The following is a 16,059-nucleotide window of genomic DNA, read 5'->3' on the forward strand; positions in this document are numbered from 1 at the left end:
GGGGCGGCGGGAGGCTGCGGGCGCCGGGTGCCCTCTGCCGGCCTCGGGAGGACTCGGTGCCCGCCGGTGACGGTGCCCGGGGGCGATGGGGTCACGGCTCCGCTCTTAGAAAAATATGTTCTCCCGGCACCCCAGAGGACTGTCCTGTGCACACCCCACTGGGAAGAGTGCTGCTCCAGAGGCTGGGTGGAAAAATCTGATTGAGAGGGGACCTGATTTTTTCAGGGGGTTGAGCACCCTCACCCAGTCTCCTGCATTTTGGTTAGAGCGGTGGAAGCTCATTGCTTCTGAAAATCCCATCTTTTCTCTTTTGCATCTACATCGCTAGTTTCTTCTCCTCCTCTTCACCCCACTGCCTGTTTTCCACTCAGCTCTCTTTAGTTTCCTCTCATGTCCCGTCTCAGAACACTTCATCCCCTTTATCCACCTTTCCCAGTAACACCAGACCCTCTCCTGCCTTGTGGTGCTCTCCCCTTCCTTCACATGGTCTTTTTTACCTCCTTTGCTTTATCGGTCCATGTTGTGCACCCATATTTCCATATTTTAGCAGGCAGCCTAAAGGGCAGGGGGTGGAAAGCGTGACGGATTGGGGCAAGTGACACAGCCGGGGGGATTGCATGGATGTGGGGGAAGGATTCCCAGCTGCTGTGGTTCTTCCCTGCCAGTGTTTTAACACTACTGGGGCACACACACGTGCAGGGTTAAAACAAACACGCTAGGCAAAGAGGTGCTTATCACAAGGCTGAATAGTGAGCCATCACCATCAGTGTCTCTAGGCCTTGTCACCGTGCACAGTCATTCATTATATTAATTTAAAGCCTTAAAAAAACCCACAACAAACCAGCCCAGCCTAATGGGATTTGCTGTTCCCGTCACCCTCCACTACACACTGTTGCCTCTTGCAGGCTGCACCAGCCCACCCTGCACCCTTTCACTTTCACCTGCTCTGCTAAACTATGCACACACACATGCTGGGGTCAAAACAATATTGAGAGAAAACAAAGGATCTGAGGGGAGAGGTGAAGAAATGGGATCATGCTGCACAAGGGTCATTAAAAAAAGAGGAGGGGGTATTCTGAGCCCAGGGAAAGCCGGGATAAGGAGGGGGACGTGACTAGCAGAGGAACATTGGCTCACTGACACAGAAGAGAGCAGAGCTCTGACGACTGGGGTCTCCACGTCGCATAATGTTTTTAAGAACAGGGCAGACAAATACTCTGGCACGTGCAGGTGAAGTATGGTTGAACTTTCATCGATGCCTCCTGCGATCTCCTTCCAGACCTGCCTTTATTATTCCTATCACTCCTGTTCCATAAACTCCTGAGGAGGCCTGTTGCTGCCTGAAGGAGAGAGGCAGATCAAGGATATTTGGGTAGAAGAAACACCCTCAGAGAGACAAAGTGAGCTTTTCTCAAGCAGCCCAGCAGCGCCGTGATGGAGCTGTGACCCAGGCCCTGGTCTGTGGGGGAGCAATTCAGTAGCAGCCTCGCTCTTTGTGCATGCATGAATTCCTCTCTGGTTTTCAGACTGTCCTTGAGTGTCTGGAGAGGTTGGGAATTTTTGTCTCCAGGGTCCAGTCACGATATTGTGAACTACAGTAAGTCAGTCCTTCTTTTCAATCATACTTAACCCCCCCTTTTTTTTTTCTATGTGACCTTACTACAAGTTTTAATTATTTTTTTATGAGCTTGGAATAAAAAAGGGGGAATAAAATGACTTTTTCGTATTTAATGAGTTCACACACTAGAAGCAGTATGCTGTCCAAGTACAAATGGAAAGTGTTCCAGATGCCTCCTGGACTGGTGGCTTCCTGCACCCCAAAACCACATGTCTGGATGTGTCCAGAAAGGTCTGTGCACAAATACAGCCTGCAGTTAAATGTACTTATCTACCTGGCGTGCCTTTTTGTTGGACCTTGTTACAGGGTTAACACAGGGGTGACGAGTCCCAGTGGGCACGGAGTGCTGGGTCCCTGGGGCTGGCACAGCGATGGCAGAGCTGCCTGGAGAAGCCTGCTCCTGTCCCAGCCTGCTGCCTTGACAAATGGGTTTTAGCGTGGCTCAGGATCCGCGCATCGAGCTCCTCCCGTGGCTGCTTCCCTTTGAGCAAAAGCCCCAAATAGCAGAGACTTTGATATACAGTGCAGTGCGGGGGCCTTTAAATAACAGCCTTTATTGCTCATTATTTGCACAGCCACCTCGCAGGAGAAAACATAAAGGGAAAGCACATTGCAGGAAACGCTGATGCAGGCATGTTTGCCCTGGCCTGACCGGCATAGTAAAAAAGAGAAGACACAAGAATTTACAAGATGTAGGTCCACAGCTCCAGCACGGGTTTGCTGTGGAGCTCTGACACACGTGCACAGGTGACTAAAGGGCAACAGTCTGCATTTCACAGAGCAGGACCATTCCCCTCCCTCTTCCAGTCTCCCTTTTTCAGTTTCATTTGAATTGAATAGCAACTAGGAGGGCAGAGCAGCACTGGAAGTCAGACAAGCTCTCCTCATATGTATAAATACATATTTAGGTGCCAAATTTTGGACGCCAAAGAATTAAAACATAGCCGCTGCATTGGAAAGCACATTGTTCTTGGCACATGCCAAGAACAGCAGCACCGCTATGCGTACGCCATGCCGGTGTGTCCCCCCACCCTCCCCATTTTAAGGAAGAGCCCTACCCACCTTGAATAAACCAGTTTGGCCAAGGTAAACACTCTCAAAGCAGCAGCAGAGATTCCTTCTGGCTCAGAAAGAGCCGGACTGGCCCAAGCTTGGTGGTGATAATTTGTACCAGCTGCTCAGGCTCATGCTCTCCAGGCGCTGATGTTACTGCAGCTCCAGTGGGTTTGTGCTACAGGGAGGGACGGGTCTGACCTCAGCTCCACAGCGGGCTGGGCTCTCCGAGACCTGCCGGACAGCGTAAGCCTCGTGCGAGTTGCACTCAGTATCTTTTGAGTGAGCTCAGGGCAACGGGGGACGAATTCCTTGTGACCAGCTGTGCCAGTGGAAGAGGCATGGGCAGTCCTGGCCTCCTACTAGCCAGTAAGAGCTCCTTTGGGTTTCAGTAAAATGCCTACCAAGTTACATTTAACTGGACTCAGGAGTATTTACAGGTGGATGTGCAGATAAATGACTGATCCAAGGAGAAACGTGGGAAATGCCTGCACTTGCAGACCATTCCCTGGTGTCGGGCAGTCTGGAGGCCAGGCTTGGGCCACTGGTGGCGTCGAGTTCTCCAAGACCATTCTCATCCTTTTATCTGGTGGCTGAAATGGAGAAATTATTTTCCCCTCCTGGGAAAAGATGGTCAGAAAGTACATTCTCCAACTTCAATGCATTTTTAATCTTTGGTCTTGGACAACAGAATGACAAATATTTTTTACAGTTTTATAGGTAAGTTTTACAAAACAAAGAAACAAAAAAGAAGACACCGTAAGACGATACAAACATGGAGAAACTGTGCACTGGTTAATCTAGCTCTTCTGGATTTACAGCTCTTTCTGAGATTAGATCATTCACTAATGTCTCTTCCTTATATCGTGACCCAGTAAACTCACCATTTCCAGTAGAGCACCTAATCATGCAATTACCTGTCAGCATATGTTTAAAAAGCTTGAAGTTTAATAGGACACACGATTTTAAATTAAACACAGACTTAATTGGTTTGCTGAACAGGCACAGGCATTACAGCTTTAATTGCTTTTGCTTAGTTGGGGTCTCAGCCAGTTTAAGGCAGCCAGGAGAAAGGTCCCATGACCTCTTGTTACCAAAAGCTTCGTATCTACCTAGAAATTCACAGCAACAGTTTCCGCAATGCTGGCTGCTTATTCCAGGGATTCCTCAGACAGAAGGCTGGAAAACCAAGCCCACGGAAAGGGGCCTTTGCCGCGCTGCCGGCACTCGCTGATAAAACAAGCTTCCTGCTCTACCTGAAGGTTTATGTCCCGACGCGAGCCCATCGCCGGGCAGTGCCGGGCAGTGCCATCAGGCAGTCACCGCGCATTTGCAGAAGCCATTCGTCAGACACCTAACGCGAAGCGTGGCCCCGTACCGTAGGCAGCCCGGTACAACCCACTGAACGTCCCTCCAGCCATCCCCGGGAACGGGGGGGCTGAAGTAGTGTGAGATGAATCCCGCAGGCCAGGAAACCCGGTAGCTGGCACTTGAGTCACCACGCTGGGAAAGGTCAGCAACAAAACCGGGTAGGGCTCACTCTCCCTCCATTAAGAGGACTTGCTGAGGAGCCATTCGCCTCCTCCAAGGTGACACCATGGTGTAATAGGGGACCCTTTGCAGACATGCCTCCAGCTCGCTCCTGAGCGAGCCCTGGGGTGAAAATCAGGCACAGCTCAAACGGCAGGTACCGCTATTGGCAATAGGTGGTGGTTTAAGCATCTTAATGTCTATATAAGCCTTTCACAGGTCAGCTGGGAACTGGCAAAGAAAGGACAGGGAGCAAATGAAATGAGGGCTCGGGCATAAAGAAAAGTAAAACCAGACTGATGTTTGCAGCCGATCCACGCACGTCAGTCAGCGCAGCGGGACGTAGCAGGGAGCTCTCGATGGGGCTGAACACGGCAGCTCCAAGCAGCCTTCTGTGCTTCAGGGAAGCCCAGAGCTGGACATCCGAACGCTGAGCTCTTCTGCCCTGGGAAGAAAACACACCTCACAAATCTAAACATGTCACCTCGAAGGGAAAACTATTCATTATTAATGATACTATTACTACCGTTTTTCCAATAGACTGAGGAGATTAAATAATAGTAACTGAAAACTAACCAAATGTTCAGACCAAACTTTAGCGAGGAGACACACAGACGCACAAACTTTGCAGTGACTTAAAACAGTTTAATGTAATTCCAAGACAAAGTGTGATTACATTTCTACACATATACAATATGCATATGTGAGTTTACAAATTCTGATTAATAACTCGTTTCACCTCAGAGACCGAAAAAATGATCAAAAAGAAACCGTGAATAACAAGCTATAACATAGTTCACCACAACGGGACCTCCTTTCTCACCCTACAGTTAGTAATATTACAATTAAAATAACTATATTCTTCTATAATGTATTTTCTGTTAAAATCATCTCATAAATTTACAATGCTATTATTAGTTTCCAAGACTAATATAAATTCACTCCATTTTTCTACAACGAAAATGATTATTAATTAGAAGCACACAACGTCATGATGAAAAACACAAGCATTTTTTTTTAGTAGCAAGAACTTGATTGGTTAAGAATTAGTTTTCTTGTAAAACATTCTAAAGCCAAGTAAAATACCCATTCTTATAACATACCTATAATATGAGACTAAGGAATAGGTTACATATAGGTCTACAACACATCAGTTTGTTTTTGTTTTTTCTTTTTAAAGAAGAAAGACATATTACCAAAAGAAAAAAAAAAAAAGAAAAAAAGGAAGGAAAAAAAACCAAAAAAGAAAACAGAAAGGGACAATTCACATAGGAAAAAAGCAGTACACAAGAAAATACTGTTGCACACAATAATTTTCACAAAGATTAACATGGATTAACACTCTTATTACAGAAACCGTACAGTGAAGGAACACAACGGCTCAGGGCTTTCGTGGGGTTACTGGGCTGAGATGATACTGTAGAGAAAGAACCACTCGAGATCCAGAGCTGGGGCAGGAGCATCTTTTCCCTTGCGATTGTGATAGCGTTTCACAGCTTTCCCCCCCCCCTCTCTTCCCCTTAACAATTTTGGTGCAGTGTATATTAACTTCCACTTTCCATCCAGAGTACGCTGGGCTTGTGGGCAGTTGAAAGGCATAAAACATTCCCTCCATTTCCCCCCTCCTGTTTTTAAAAGGATTTTACGGCTCATAAAAAAAATGTTTCACCCATTGGTTCATTTTTAACTACCTGAAGTCTAGACTCTTCACCTTCCGAGATGCCCCTCTTTCTTCTCTCTTTTTCGCTCCCTCTCTTTCTCTCTCTCTCTCTCTCTCACACACACACTCCTTTAATAAAGCTATTAATGACACTTCCTCTCCTTTCAGAAATTTGATTTGGTATGAAAGATACAGGCTACATTCTGGTTCTGCCCAAGTAGAATCTGGTACCCAAAACGCCTCGATTGCTCTGTTGGTGAAACATGGGATGAGGAGATCCTTTTTTACACCTGAAATGGTTGTGCCCTGGAATATCCGTGGAAGTTTCATTTCAAGAAGAATACAGAGCAAAAAAATATTAAAAAAAAATAAAAAAATTCAAACACATACGGGATAAAGGGGGGGGGAAGAAAAGCCAGAAGTGTTGTATGTAACCACGTGAGGTGGAAGCATTGCAGAAGCGTTTTATTTCCTCGCTGAGGGCAGAGGTGCTATATGTAACCATCCAGATCCTACGGGATGTGTGTTGCCAGTGTCGGAAACCCCTTCTCGCCTAACAAGCTGCAAGCCAAAGTACTGAACAAGACTCTGTGGCTCCTTCATTTGAGCGTGCTGGTATTTGCGGGTCTGACTCCCCCCACAAGAACAGAAGACCAGGCAGGTGCCGAGGGCAGCAAAGCACGTCGGTTGGGTGGCGGTGCACGGCGAGAAAGGGTGGACATTTTCCAGTTGGCCCGAGTGCTGCTGACAGTCCTGGCTTTGCCGTATGATACGTTATCGCTTTGGTAATGTGGATGACGAGGTGGGCACGGCAGCCCCGGCATGGTGCTGAGGGAGGAGGAGGAGGAGGCGGGTTGCGCTCCCCCGGCCCCACCGCTGCTGATTGTACTGGGAGCAGCACAGGCGCCCAACTGCAAAGCATTGCCGATCGCTCCTTATCACTACCTCTGCTCTAAGCTGACGGATACGGCCCCATCAGGCGTGATGGAAACACGTAGGGAGCCCTTCCGAGAGTACCTGAGCTCCATGACCGAAGCTCGTTCTTCAGATGGACACACACGTATTTTTAAATGCTAATTCCTGTACTTTCATGACCTCAAAGTACCATTTTGCCCAGCAGACATTTATACCGTGTTCATTGGTTACCCAAGTGAAAGAACACAAGAGACAAAACTAGACAGCTAAGCGAGACCGGGGAGGGGGGAATGTGATATATCAAAATGCAAAGTACAGGGTAACAGCAGCGGGGAAACAGCATTGACAGGAACCAGCATGGGCTGAGAAAACAGAGTTGACAAGGAGATGGTCAGTGAACTTTGTATTTCGTTTACTGGTTCAAAACATTTCTGTGGTGGTAAGCATCATTTGTAAGAAAGGGGTGAACAGATGGAAGCCAAATTACAGCATTGCCTCTGAGTGGCTGTCACACACACATGCACGCACACACGCACAACCCCCCCCAAAATAAAACAAGCATTCACTAACTCAGGAATTAATCATTTGGCTAACGATTTATCAACAGTACAATACAATCCTTCCTTTGAATATCCTTCATTCTCCTGACGCGGGTATCTTCATCCAGATGAGGATCCTACATAGAACAGTGAATTTAGTATCGTGCTCCCTGCTTCAACCCAAGGAGCCTGATAAAGTACGTTATTAACACAAGCGAAAAAACAAATAGCTTATCTGTTGGACTAAATCTTCAAAGTGTGTGGAGTGTTTTTTCAACCAGACTTTGGAATACAGTGGATTACTTGATCTCTGGACTGACTTTCCAACACTATGTTATATCTCAAAACAGAATATACATATTAAAGACACGCTTGTACTTTTCCATTTTTAACGGGCGAAATTAAAAAGAGGCAGCTGTATTGAGTTTTTGAAGGTGTCACTTACAAACACAAGATTTCCCTTAAAAAGTACCAGTTTAAATGTAAACTATAAAACACTGTAATAACTATAAAATGTAGCCAGAAAACTGTTTAAGTAGCCACAGTCTATTATTCAGTTCATATTGGTTTAAAATGTGACTCATTAAATATCTTCTAGAAGGCCAAAGCATTTTACAGTAGCTATAAACATATATACTTACATGTGCATTTTAACATCACAATTGATTAAAATACATAAAAGAGTAATCTATTCCTTGGTTTAATTTTTTTTTTTCTTTTTAAAGATTCACTGTCTTCAGAATTCACTCAAGCAACAATGACCAGGGTGGGCATTTATCGCTATTCCGCCCCTATGGAGTTCAGAGTCTTTGAATCAAAGTTCAAGCTGGCTACATGTTTTCAAAAAGGCTAAAACCAGGATGAATGCCCACATTTGAGGTAATTATTGCCATTAGGTCACAGTTTGCGTAATATAAGTGTATCTAAATCCTTCTTTAAAAAAACCAAAGGTATCCCGTGGTACCGGGGGATACACTTTGAAGCAATCAGAATCCAGAATCCTGATCAGTGGGTTTGCTTCCAAAGGAGCCAGCGGTCCCAGAGCACCAGGTGTCCCCGGGACAGCTGCTGGCTAGCCTAGAGCTCAGGCGAGCAAGCCTGCAACAAGCCTTTTTTTTTTTTTTTTTTTTTTAAATTAAAAGAAAACAAAAGAAAGCTTGGAGATGCCATAAAATAGATGGGTAACATTTCTGATCAGAATTTCAGACTGAACCTTTTCTACCTGTCTTATTCCCTTCCAAACAGTTTGCTGAAAAAAAAAATAAAATCAAAACACATCGGCATTAAATATTAACTCTATGCCAGCACTGCAAAAACTCCTTGGCTATGTTCTGAAAGTGGGATAAGCTTTGCTTTTGCTCTGAGCATTGTTGCCCCATTGCTTTCTGTTTCAAAGAGGAAACCTTGTTTGAAAGAGAGAAAAAAAGAGAGAAAGTGAGAAAGAAAGTGAGAAAGAAAGAAGGAAAGAAAGAAAGAAAAGAAAAAAAAAATCCCTGGCTGTCAGAAGTACACGCAAGTATTTACAAGGTTTGTGTGAATCTGCACACAGTTCCTCTCACAGCGAAAGAGTTAAGAACAGAGATGTCACAATATTTATCAGTGCAGTAAAAAATATCATTTTTGGAAAAAAATATACCTTTAGTATTGCCTTTCTTAGATTAACTATGATAAGCAAAAGATTAAAAACAAAACCTTTATCTTCAAACACACATGAATAGTCTGTTATAGCAGCACTGCTAAAACTGGAAGGACAAAGCTAACCCGTAAATGAGAAACAGGAGTTTCAAACCATAAATGCCGAACACAAAGCCTCCTAGTATGCTTTCTAAGACTTCTGAACAACCAAGCCAATCTACCGTTCAAATTTCACTCTTGACACACGCAAATGCTCTAAACCATGTCTTTCCACTGAAAGCGTTTGACACGCGCAGAGCTCAGCCCGGCTTACCTCCGGTCCGGTTCTCACACCTCCGCCTCCATCAGCAGCTCTTCACAGGGAACTACCGCCTCTGGGGTCACTCCCAGCAATTTCGGTTGTCACAGGGGAAAAAGACACCTTCGGCGTGGAGCCCTCGGTTCGCGGTGCTCCTCCGCAAGCTGCCCGGGCTTACTTCAAGGGGCCGCCCCCGCGGTGGGTCTCGCTGCGTGCCTGGGGTGGGTGCTGAGCGCGGTGGCATCACGGCATCACTCGCAGGTCGTGGCGTTCCTGGCTGGTGGGAAGGACGGACCATGGGGACGCGGACCAGCCCGGAGAGCCCAGCACCTCCCGTCCAACACAGTACTCCAGCAAGGAGCCATCTACAACAGGACCGCCACCGTGGCTTCAAGCACCACTGTAAAACGGTGTACCTCGCTCAGCATCTGCAGCCCAGGGCGAAATTCACATCGTCGTCAGAGGCAGCTTTGTTGGAGTACGGCAGTGGGGGAACGCCAGCAGCGCAGACCCATCTTCTCCTCCCCGAGTATGGAGGGAGCAAAATAATTTGCAGGCACAGAAGTGGGCCACGAGAAGTAAGCCGGGGACTCCGCGTACTTTGGACGCAGGCCCTCCTCACCGGAGCACCGGCAAGACTCGGGGATGGGGGAGTGACGTGGATGAGTGCCCAGGACCGCAGATCAACTGCTTTGAAGCTCCCACAGCACATGGGACCACAGCAGGGACAGCACTGTCAGCAGGAAGGGGGAAATCGTTCCCTTCCCACATTTTTTCCCTTCTGCGTTGCCTACCCTCAACAACGATTATTTCTGCAGACCTTGCGTACAGGTATCCAGCATTTGGCCCACAAGTAGCACTGCAGATCTCTGATGGGCTGATTGCCAAGCCATGGAAGACCACATGCGTAAGCCCAACACCCTTGCCCAGCTGTGCCTGGCCTGACCACAGCAGCACTGTTCGGGGTCCAACCCATGGAACAAAACCAGCATCCTAAATCCAGGGAGGGAGACACTACAGAAGCATGCAGAGCATCCAGAAGCTTACCCCCACTACGCAGCTCACCATTTCCACACTGCATTGTCGCCACCGAAACACTTTAATCAATGTGAATAATAATGAGAGAAGAATAAAGTTTTCGGCATCCCCTACAGTTTAGGATAGCAGCAATATTTAGTGTGAATTTCTCTGCTCATCAAGCTAGCTACTCGAAACGATGACAGAAACTTGAGAGAGAAAAAGAAAAAGAAGAGAAAGGAAAGATGGAGTTCTATAGCGTATCCCCATTGCCTGGTGGTCATGACACGTGGCTTCATTTAATTTCTGGAGTGGGTGGGGGTCTCTTTCTCTCTCTCTCTCTCTTAAAAAAATAAAAAGTATCTTTGGTTAAAGAAAAAATCAGGTTTATCGCCCTTCAAGTTTGCTAGTGGAATTGCCTTCGAACCAAATTACAAGACATAATCCCTTGAAACTATAAAAAAGGAAAAATGTTACAGACAGAAGTGTCCCTTTCTTGGAATGTTTTATGTATTATGACAAAACTACTAGAGAGAAAGAGAGAGAGAGAGACACACACACACACACCTGCCAAGGCCCAATTTGTTGGGTGCAGGCAGGTACAACTGCCGAGGAAGATGCAATTGCATTTGCTCTCTCAAACGACTGGATTTGGCCCAGTCTGCAGTGAGAAGTGCTTCCATTCAGTTTTCCATTCTGCTCACGTTAGCGGTTCTCTCCCCTCCCTCCTGCACTCTGGTTTCACAGCAGGAATTTGAACATCCACCTTTGAGGAGAGGCAACGTCCACGCTTCCTTCTGCTTCCCGCACGAGAAGAATGCAAGACGAGATGATGGGGAAAGGGACCGCTTTTTCACTGTGCCAGCCATAAGCCACTCATAAAACTTCCAGTATCTAAACATACGCCTCCCTTCTCAAGTTTCCATGCCGTTTACCCCACGCACACGAAGAACACCAACCCAACCCAACCACGCCAATCCCTTTTCCTCTCCAAAGGACTTTGTGAGCAAAACAAGCTGGCGGTTTTTATGTATGGGGCACTGACAGCATGCAAAGTTTTTGCTTCCTCTGCTGAAACGACCGTGTTTCCCCTGCGACTAACTGTGCCGCACCTTTTTCCATACTACGCCTTTACACAGGTGAGGGAGGAGGTGTTGCTCAGCTCCCCCCTACCCACCAGAAAACACAGCTCTCGCACAGTGTTGCACCATCAAAGCAATTCGACGGCTGTACCGTGCATCTCCTGCAATCACAGCGTCTCATCACCACAATCATCTGACAACCTACAGCTGGCAGATCAGCAGCTCCAGGATGGACAACGTGAAAGGTGGCTCCTCCGACACACGCTGCACCCCTTCTTGCTGCCAGCCCGTGCTGCTATAACAGTTCCGCTGCCAAACACCCCCCAAAATCAGATTTGAGCCCACGTGGGAGAGCAGGTCAGATGAGTACACAGGGAAAATACAATTAATACAAGTAAAACATTACTGTGATCAAGATTGCAACCTTCCACGCTTCGCCAGTCCTAGGCCAGAGGAGCACATAAACAAGTAATTAACTTGAAGGGTTTAAGTCTGTTCTTTAGCAAAGCACTCAAGTGCATGATTAACTTTAAGTCTCTGCTGAAGTCCTATCATTTTTTTATGGAGTTTAAATTCAGTCACTGCTTTCCCCCATTCTAACAGAGCATGCAATGCAAATGAAAACATAAATATCTAACCTTTAGCAACCAGAACAGTTCAATAAAATTCCACAACAAATAATTATAAAAGAAGGGAAAATCTACACCAGGGACAAAAAAAAATGCAAACCAAGCATCCTGGCCCTGAGGATACCCAATTAACCTTCAGTGAGAGTGGAAGAGCAGGCGAGGAACCCTGCCCTGTCTGCGGCCGTGCTTTACCCAGCTAATGCCGTCTGTGCGCACCAGTGTCCTTTATCCAGTGATGGGACTGAGAACTGCACTCACGCCTCTGCCGCGGCTCCTCCGATAGCCCTGTTTCCAGAGAGCCATTTATCTGCGTTCTCCTTTAGGAAAACCAAACCCTTAACATGTAGCGTGGCCTTGGGTTCATCAAAAGGGCCCAATGATCATGACCTGGAGCACAAGTAGGTCTTGATCTCATATAAATGTGCTACCAAACAAAGTGATGGTGAGCTGGATCCTAGGGCACCAAGGTCCTTACCTGCCTTTGACCCAGCTCTCCTGACAGACCATGACATTAGCTGCTGCTTGGTTTTGGCCTCTGAATGAATGTTTCTGGACTTATTCTGAAATGCAGATGTGACCCAGAGGGTAACTCCTATCCCTCAAGGCTGTAACCGCTCTCACAGAGCAGCCCCGCTCCCCGTAGGTTAGTAGCAGAATTTTCATCCTCGGGAGAATCTCGTTTCCCCTTCCTCCTGCAATTTTCACAAACACAGCAACCCTTCCGATGCCACTGATGAAGAGAAATAAAATTAACAACAATAACAACAATACTAAGAGAAAAAAAAAAACCACAAAGATTAAGGAATGCGTGTGCAATTAAAACCCAGAGTAAAATATAATAATAATAAAATAATAATCATAATCATAACAACCATACAATAAAATAACATTATCTTTCCTTTTCATGACACAAGCAGCATGACGCTCTCGCTCCCAACCTGGTGGGAGAGGAGGGGAATGCAACAGAGAGAGCAGGGCTTTATTTTCCTGCCTCAGACGAAAGGGGACGTGTTGTCTTTCCAAAGGAAGGGGGGGGTAAGGTGCATAGGCTGCTGGGAGATCGCATCCTTATCTACAGTATATTGAGCTGGAATGAAGGACAGGCAGAAGAAAACTGTGCAAGGGTTGCCCAGGAACCAGAGCTGGCAACCAGGGAGGTTATTTGGTGGTTTGCCAGAAGACAACAGCCTTGTTGAACAGCCTATGCATAGCGGGATCCCTTCTTCTTCCAGGCCAGCCAAGCACTTACCACAAGACAATGTATTTGTGCTTGTCTTTGTCAGCTTTTCCCACCTGAGAGAGCCTCCTTCCTCACTGCCACCCAGGGAACCCATCCCTCGCCACCCTGCCGACAAACCTGCTATTTTCCAGCATCTTGTGAAATACCTGAATACTTCATGCTCTAGTTACAGAGAAATGTAGAGTGGAACCGAGCGGCCATGTAGACTTCAGCTTTCATGGAAACATGGAAACGCTCTATCAAACCCTCTTCTCTCCTTCCTCCCCAGGCCACCCACAGGCATGGGTACTCTAGAGACAATTCCAAATACTGATGCACCAGTGCAACTGTCGTTACCAGCGAAACTCCCCTCTGAACCAAACCCAACTGTAGGAAAGGCTCTCTTTAGAAACCTGTCGGAAAACCAGACAACCGCGTAGCATTCCTCGGTGTGGAGGACCCACAGGACCACTGTGCTCTCCGGTTCTGGGGTCACTCTGCTGCTGCAGGCAATCTTTCGGGGCGTAGGTGAGAAGGGAGGAGGGGAAGCGCACACTGTCACAGCTACGTTAGGGTGGGTAAGGCCCGATGTATTACAATCCTCTTTTCACTTAAGAAACCTGAGTTTGACTCTCTCAACTGGATTTTCTCATGCTTGCTTTGGGACTCCAGCCCTTTCCTGACCCCTTCCCAACGACAGATGTAGTGCGAGGTGTTAGTAACAACGAGTGTTCCCCCCTTTCAGGGGCTAAAGCATTGTTCCCATTTCAGACGCACAACCAGGACAACCTGGCAACGCGGGCAGACGCTATCCTCCCACTCCACCGAGAACGTCGGCAAAAAGCAGAATGAGAATTCAGTTTCCAGGGAGGAAACCTGCTATTTCAACAGGATAGAAAGAGACCAGTCCACAAACAAATCCCCAGACCCTCTGGGAGTCACCCTGGGTCTCACAACCGACCCGGTCACTTCCAGCCCATCCAGTGCTTGACAAAACACCCAGCTATATGCACTTCCAACCGCGACGAGCCTCCCCAACACCTCGCCAAGTGAGCTAAGATTGACGACGTGGGAAAAAAACCCACCACCACCAGCAGAAGAAGAAAATCGGCAATAACAACCCCCCCCCAAAAAAAGGAAAAAGAGCTGAGAGTAAATTCCGACTAGCCTCAGTCAGTTTCTAGGAGTACCAGTGGAAGTAAACCCTTAAACCGCGTCTGTAGTTCGGTAAGGCACTACGAGGGAATGATGTAAAACTAAGACTGTGACAGTTGTAATGGCTGTGCCGAGGAACACACCACAGAGAGAAGGCAGCATCTGCACACACACGCACGCACACACGCACACACACACACACACGTACATACCTGGACAATCACATTTGTTACATGCCTATGTTATATCACTTTTCTTTGTGCAATCACATTGAGGAATAGTCTATTGGTATCGTTGAAGTTCAACAGAAAATAGTAAAAAGGGCATATGACCTGTATAGTGCTACATTCTACCGGGGGCGGGGAGGGGGGGCAGCTAAAATGTCTCCTCCTATACTAAAACGGCTAGGGATTGAAAAGGAAAATTTCCAAATAAAAAAAAATGAAATGCAACTGAAATCCAACATACATTATTAAAGATCTCGTTTAGGAATAGCATTTCTCAGGGATTTATCCAGTGTGTTCAAGGAAAGGGAGAAACATCCCCATTGCTTCTGCTCTCGACCAGTGCTGCATGGCCTGTTTTGCCCAGGTGTGTTTAAGCGTAGCAGTGCTAGATCCGAATTTAGAGCACTGGGACAACATTTTCTCCTCCTCCCTCAACCTCCCTTACCCACTTTCAATTTCCAGAAAAAAGAACCCCAAAACCTTATGTATGCTTTGGGATACAAAACCCACTGCAAATACGGGGTATAAACCCTTTGAAATGCTGGATAAATCCCTAATCCATATACGTATTGGATTAAAAACCTAATGGATTTCATTTTAGGTGTTCTGGACAACAAATTTCTAAATGTAGCTCACTATCGGATGAAAATAACCTTTAAAAGTCTGTTGGTGAAGTTCTTCAAAAGACAGGACCCACTGGAGGGTCCTTCTGCTTCTCTCTCTCTCTCTAGTTTGGTGCAGAATGGTTGTTTTTTTGTGGTTTGTTTTATTTTTTCTGTTCTTTTTTTCCATTTTCTTTTTTTTTTTTTTTAAATAAAAAGTGTAGAATTGGTTCTCCCCCTTCTTTCCTCTTTTTCGTTTCTTTCTTAAAGTCTCCTTCGTTCAAGTTTCACGCGAGCCTCCCATTGCATTGTTAGTTTGTCACGTTCTTCAGTACAAAAGTGGCCGCCTCGCTCCCCCGGGACGGGTGCGTCTCTCGCTCCTTATTCCAGTGTTTTAGATGTAAGGGTACTGGTTGACCTTGGTGGGGCTCAGTGGGTATCCAGTGTAGACTGTGGAGGCTGGAGAAGCACTGATATAGGTCTGATGGGCAAACTGAGCCTGGTACTGACTCGGGTGGATGGTGGGCGAGGGCAGAACCCGCGGGCCCATGCTGACGGGGACCTGGTGGACGATGCTGGCGGGGTAGGTGGTGTGCTGCACGGCGTGCCGCGCCGACCCTTGGGAGGCCACCAGGTGCGCGACGGTGCCCGTGGAGCCCAGGGCGGCGGGGGCGGTGTATGTGTAGAGGTGGGGTTGGGTGGGCAGGTGAGCAGCGGCAGCTGCAGCCAAGTGAGGATGAACCGTACCGTGGCTGGGACTGTTGTGCGGGAAAGAGTACGGGGCCTGAGCTATCGTTGGAGTGATGTAGGCTTGCTGTCTCCGGTGACTCCCTGTGCGATCGGTCGTGATGTGCTGCTGGGCCTGGATAAAGACAGCAAC

The 16,059-nt window shown here is 47.0% G+C and overlaps 1 protein-coding gene across 4 annotated transcripts in view; it reads right to left on the reverse strand.

Annotated features, from left to right (window-relative positions):
- Positions 1-4,825: 4,825 nt before the first annotated feature.
- HIPK2 (homeodomain interacting protein kinase 2) overlaps positions 4,826-16,059 on the reverse strand; it is a 143,272-nt gene continuing 132,038 nt past the window's right edge. For all 4 annotated transcript variants that reach the window (XM_052790678.1, XM_052790674.1, XM_052790675.1 and 1 more), the window contains exon 15: positions 4,826-16,041. In XM_052790678.1, the coding sequence (XP_052646638.1) occupies positions 15,574-16,041 (468 nt within the window). In that variant the 3' untranslated portion in view covers positions 4,826-15,573. The remainder of the gene's footprint in view (positions 16,042-16,059) is intronic.

Source organism: Harpia harpyja, chromosome 6 (assembly GCF_026419915.1).
Source record: "Harpia harpyja isolate bHarHar1 chromosome 6, bHarHar1 primary haplotype, whole genome shotgun sequence".
NCBI classification, from domain to species: domain Eukaryota; kingdom Metazoa; phylum Chordata; class Aves; order Accipitriformes; family Accipitridae; genus Harpia; species Harpia harpyja.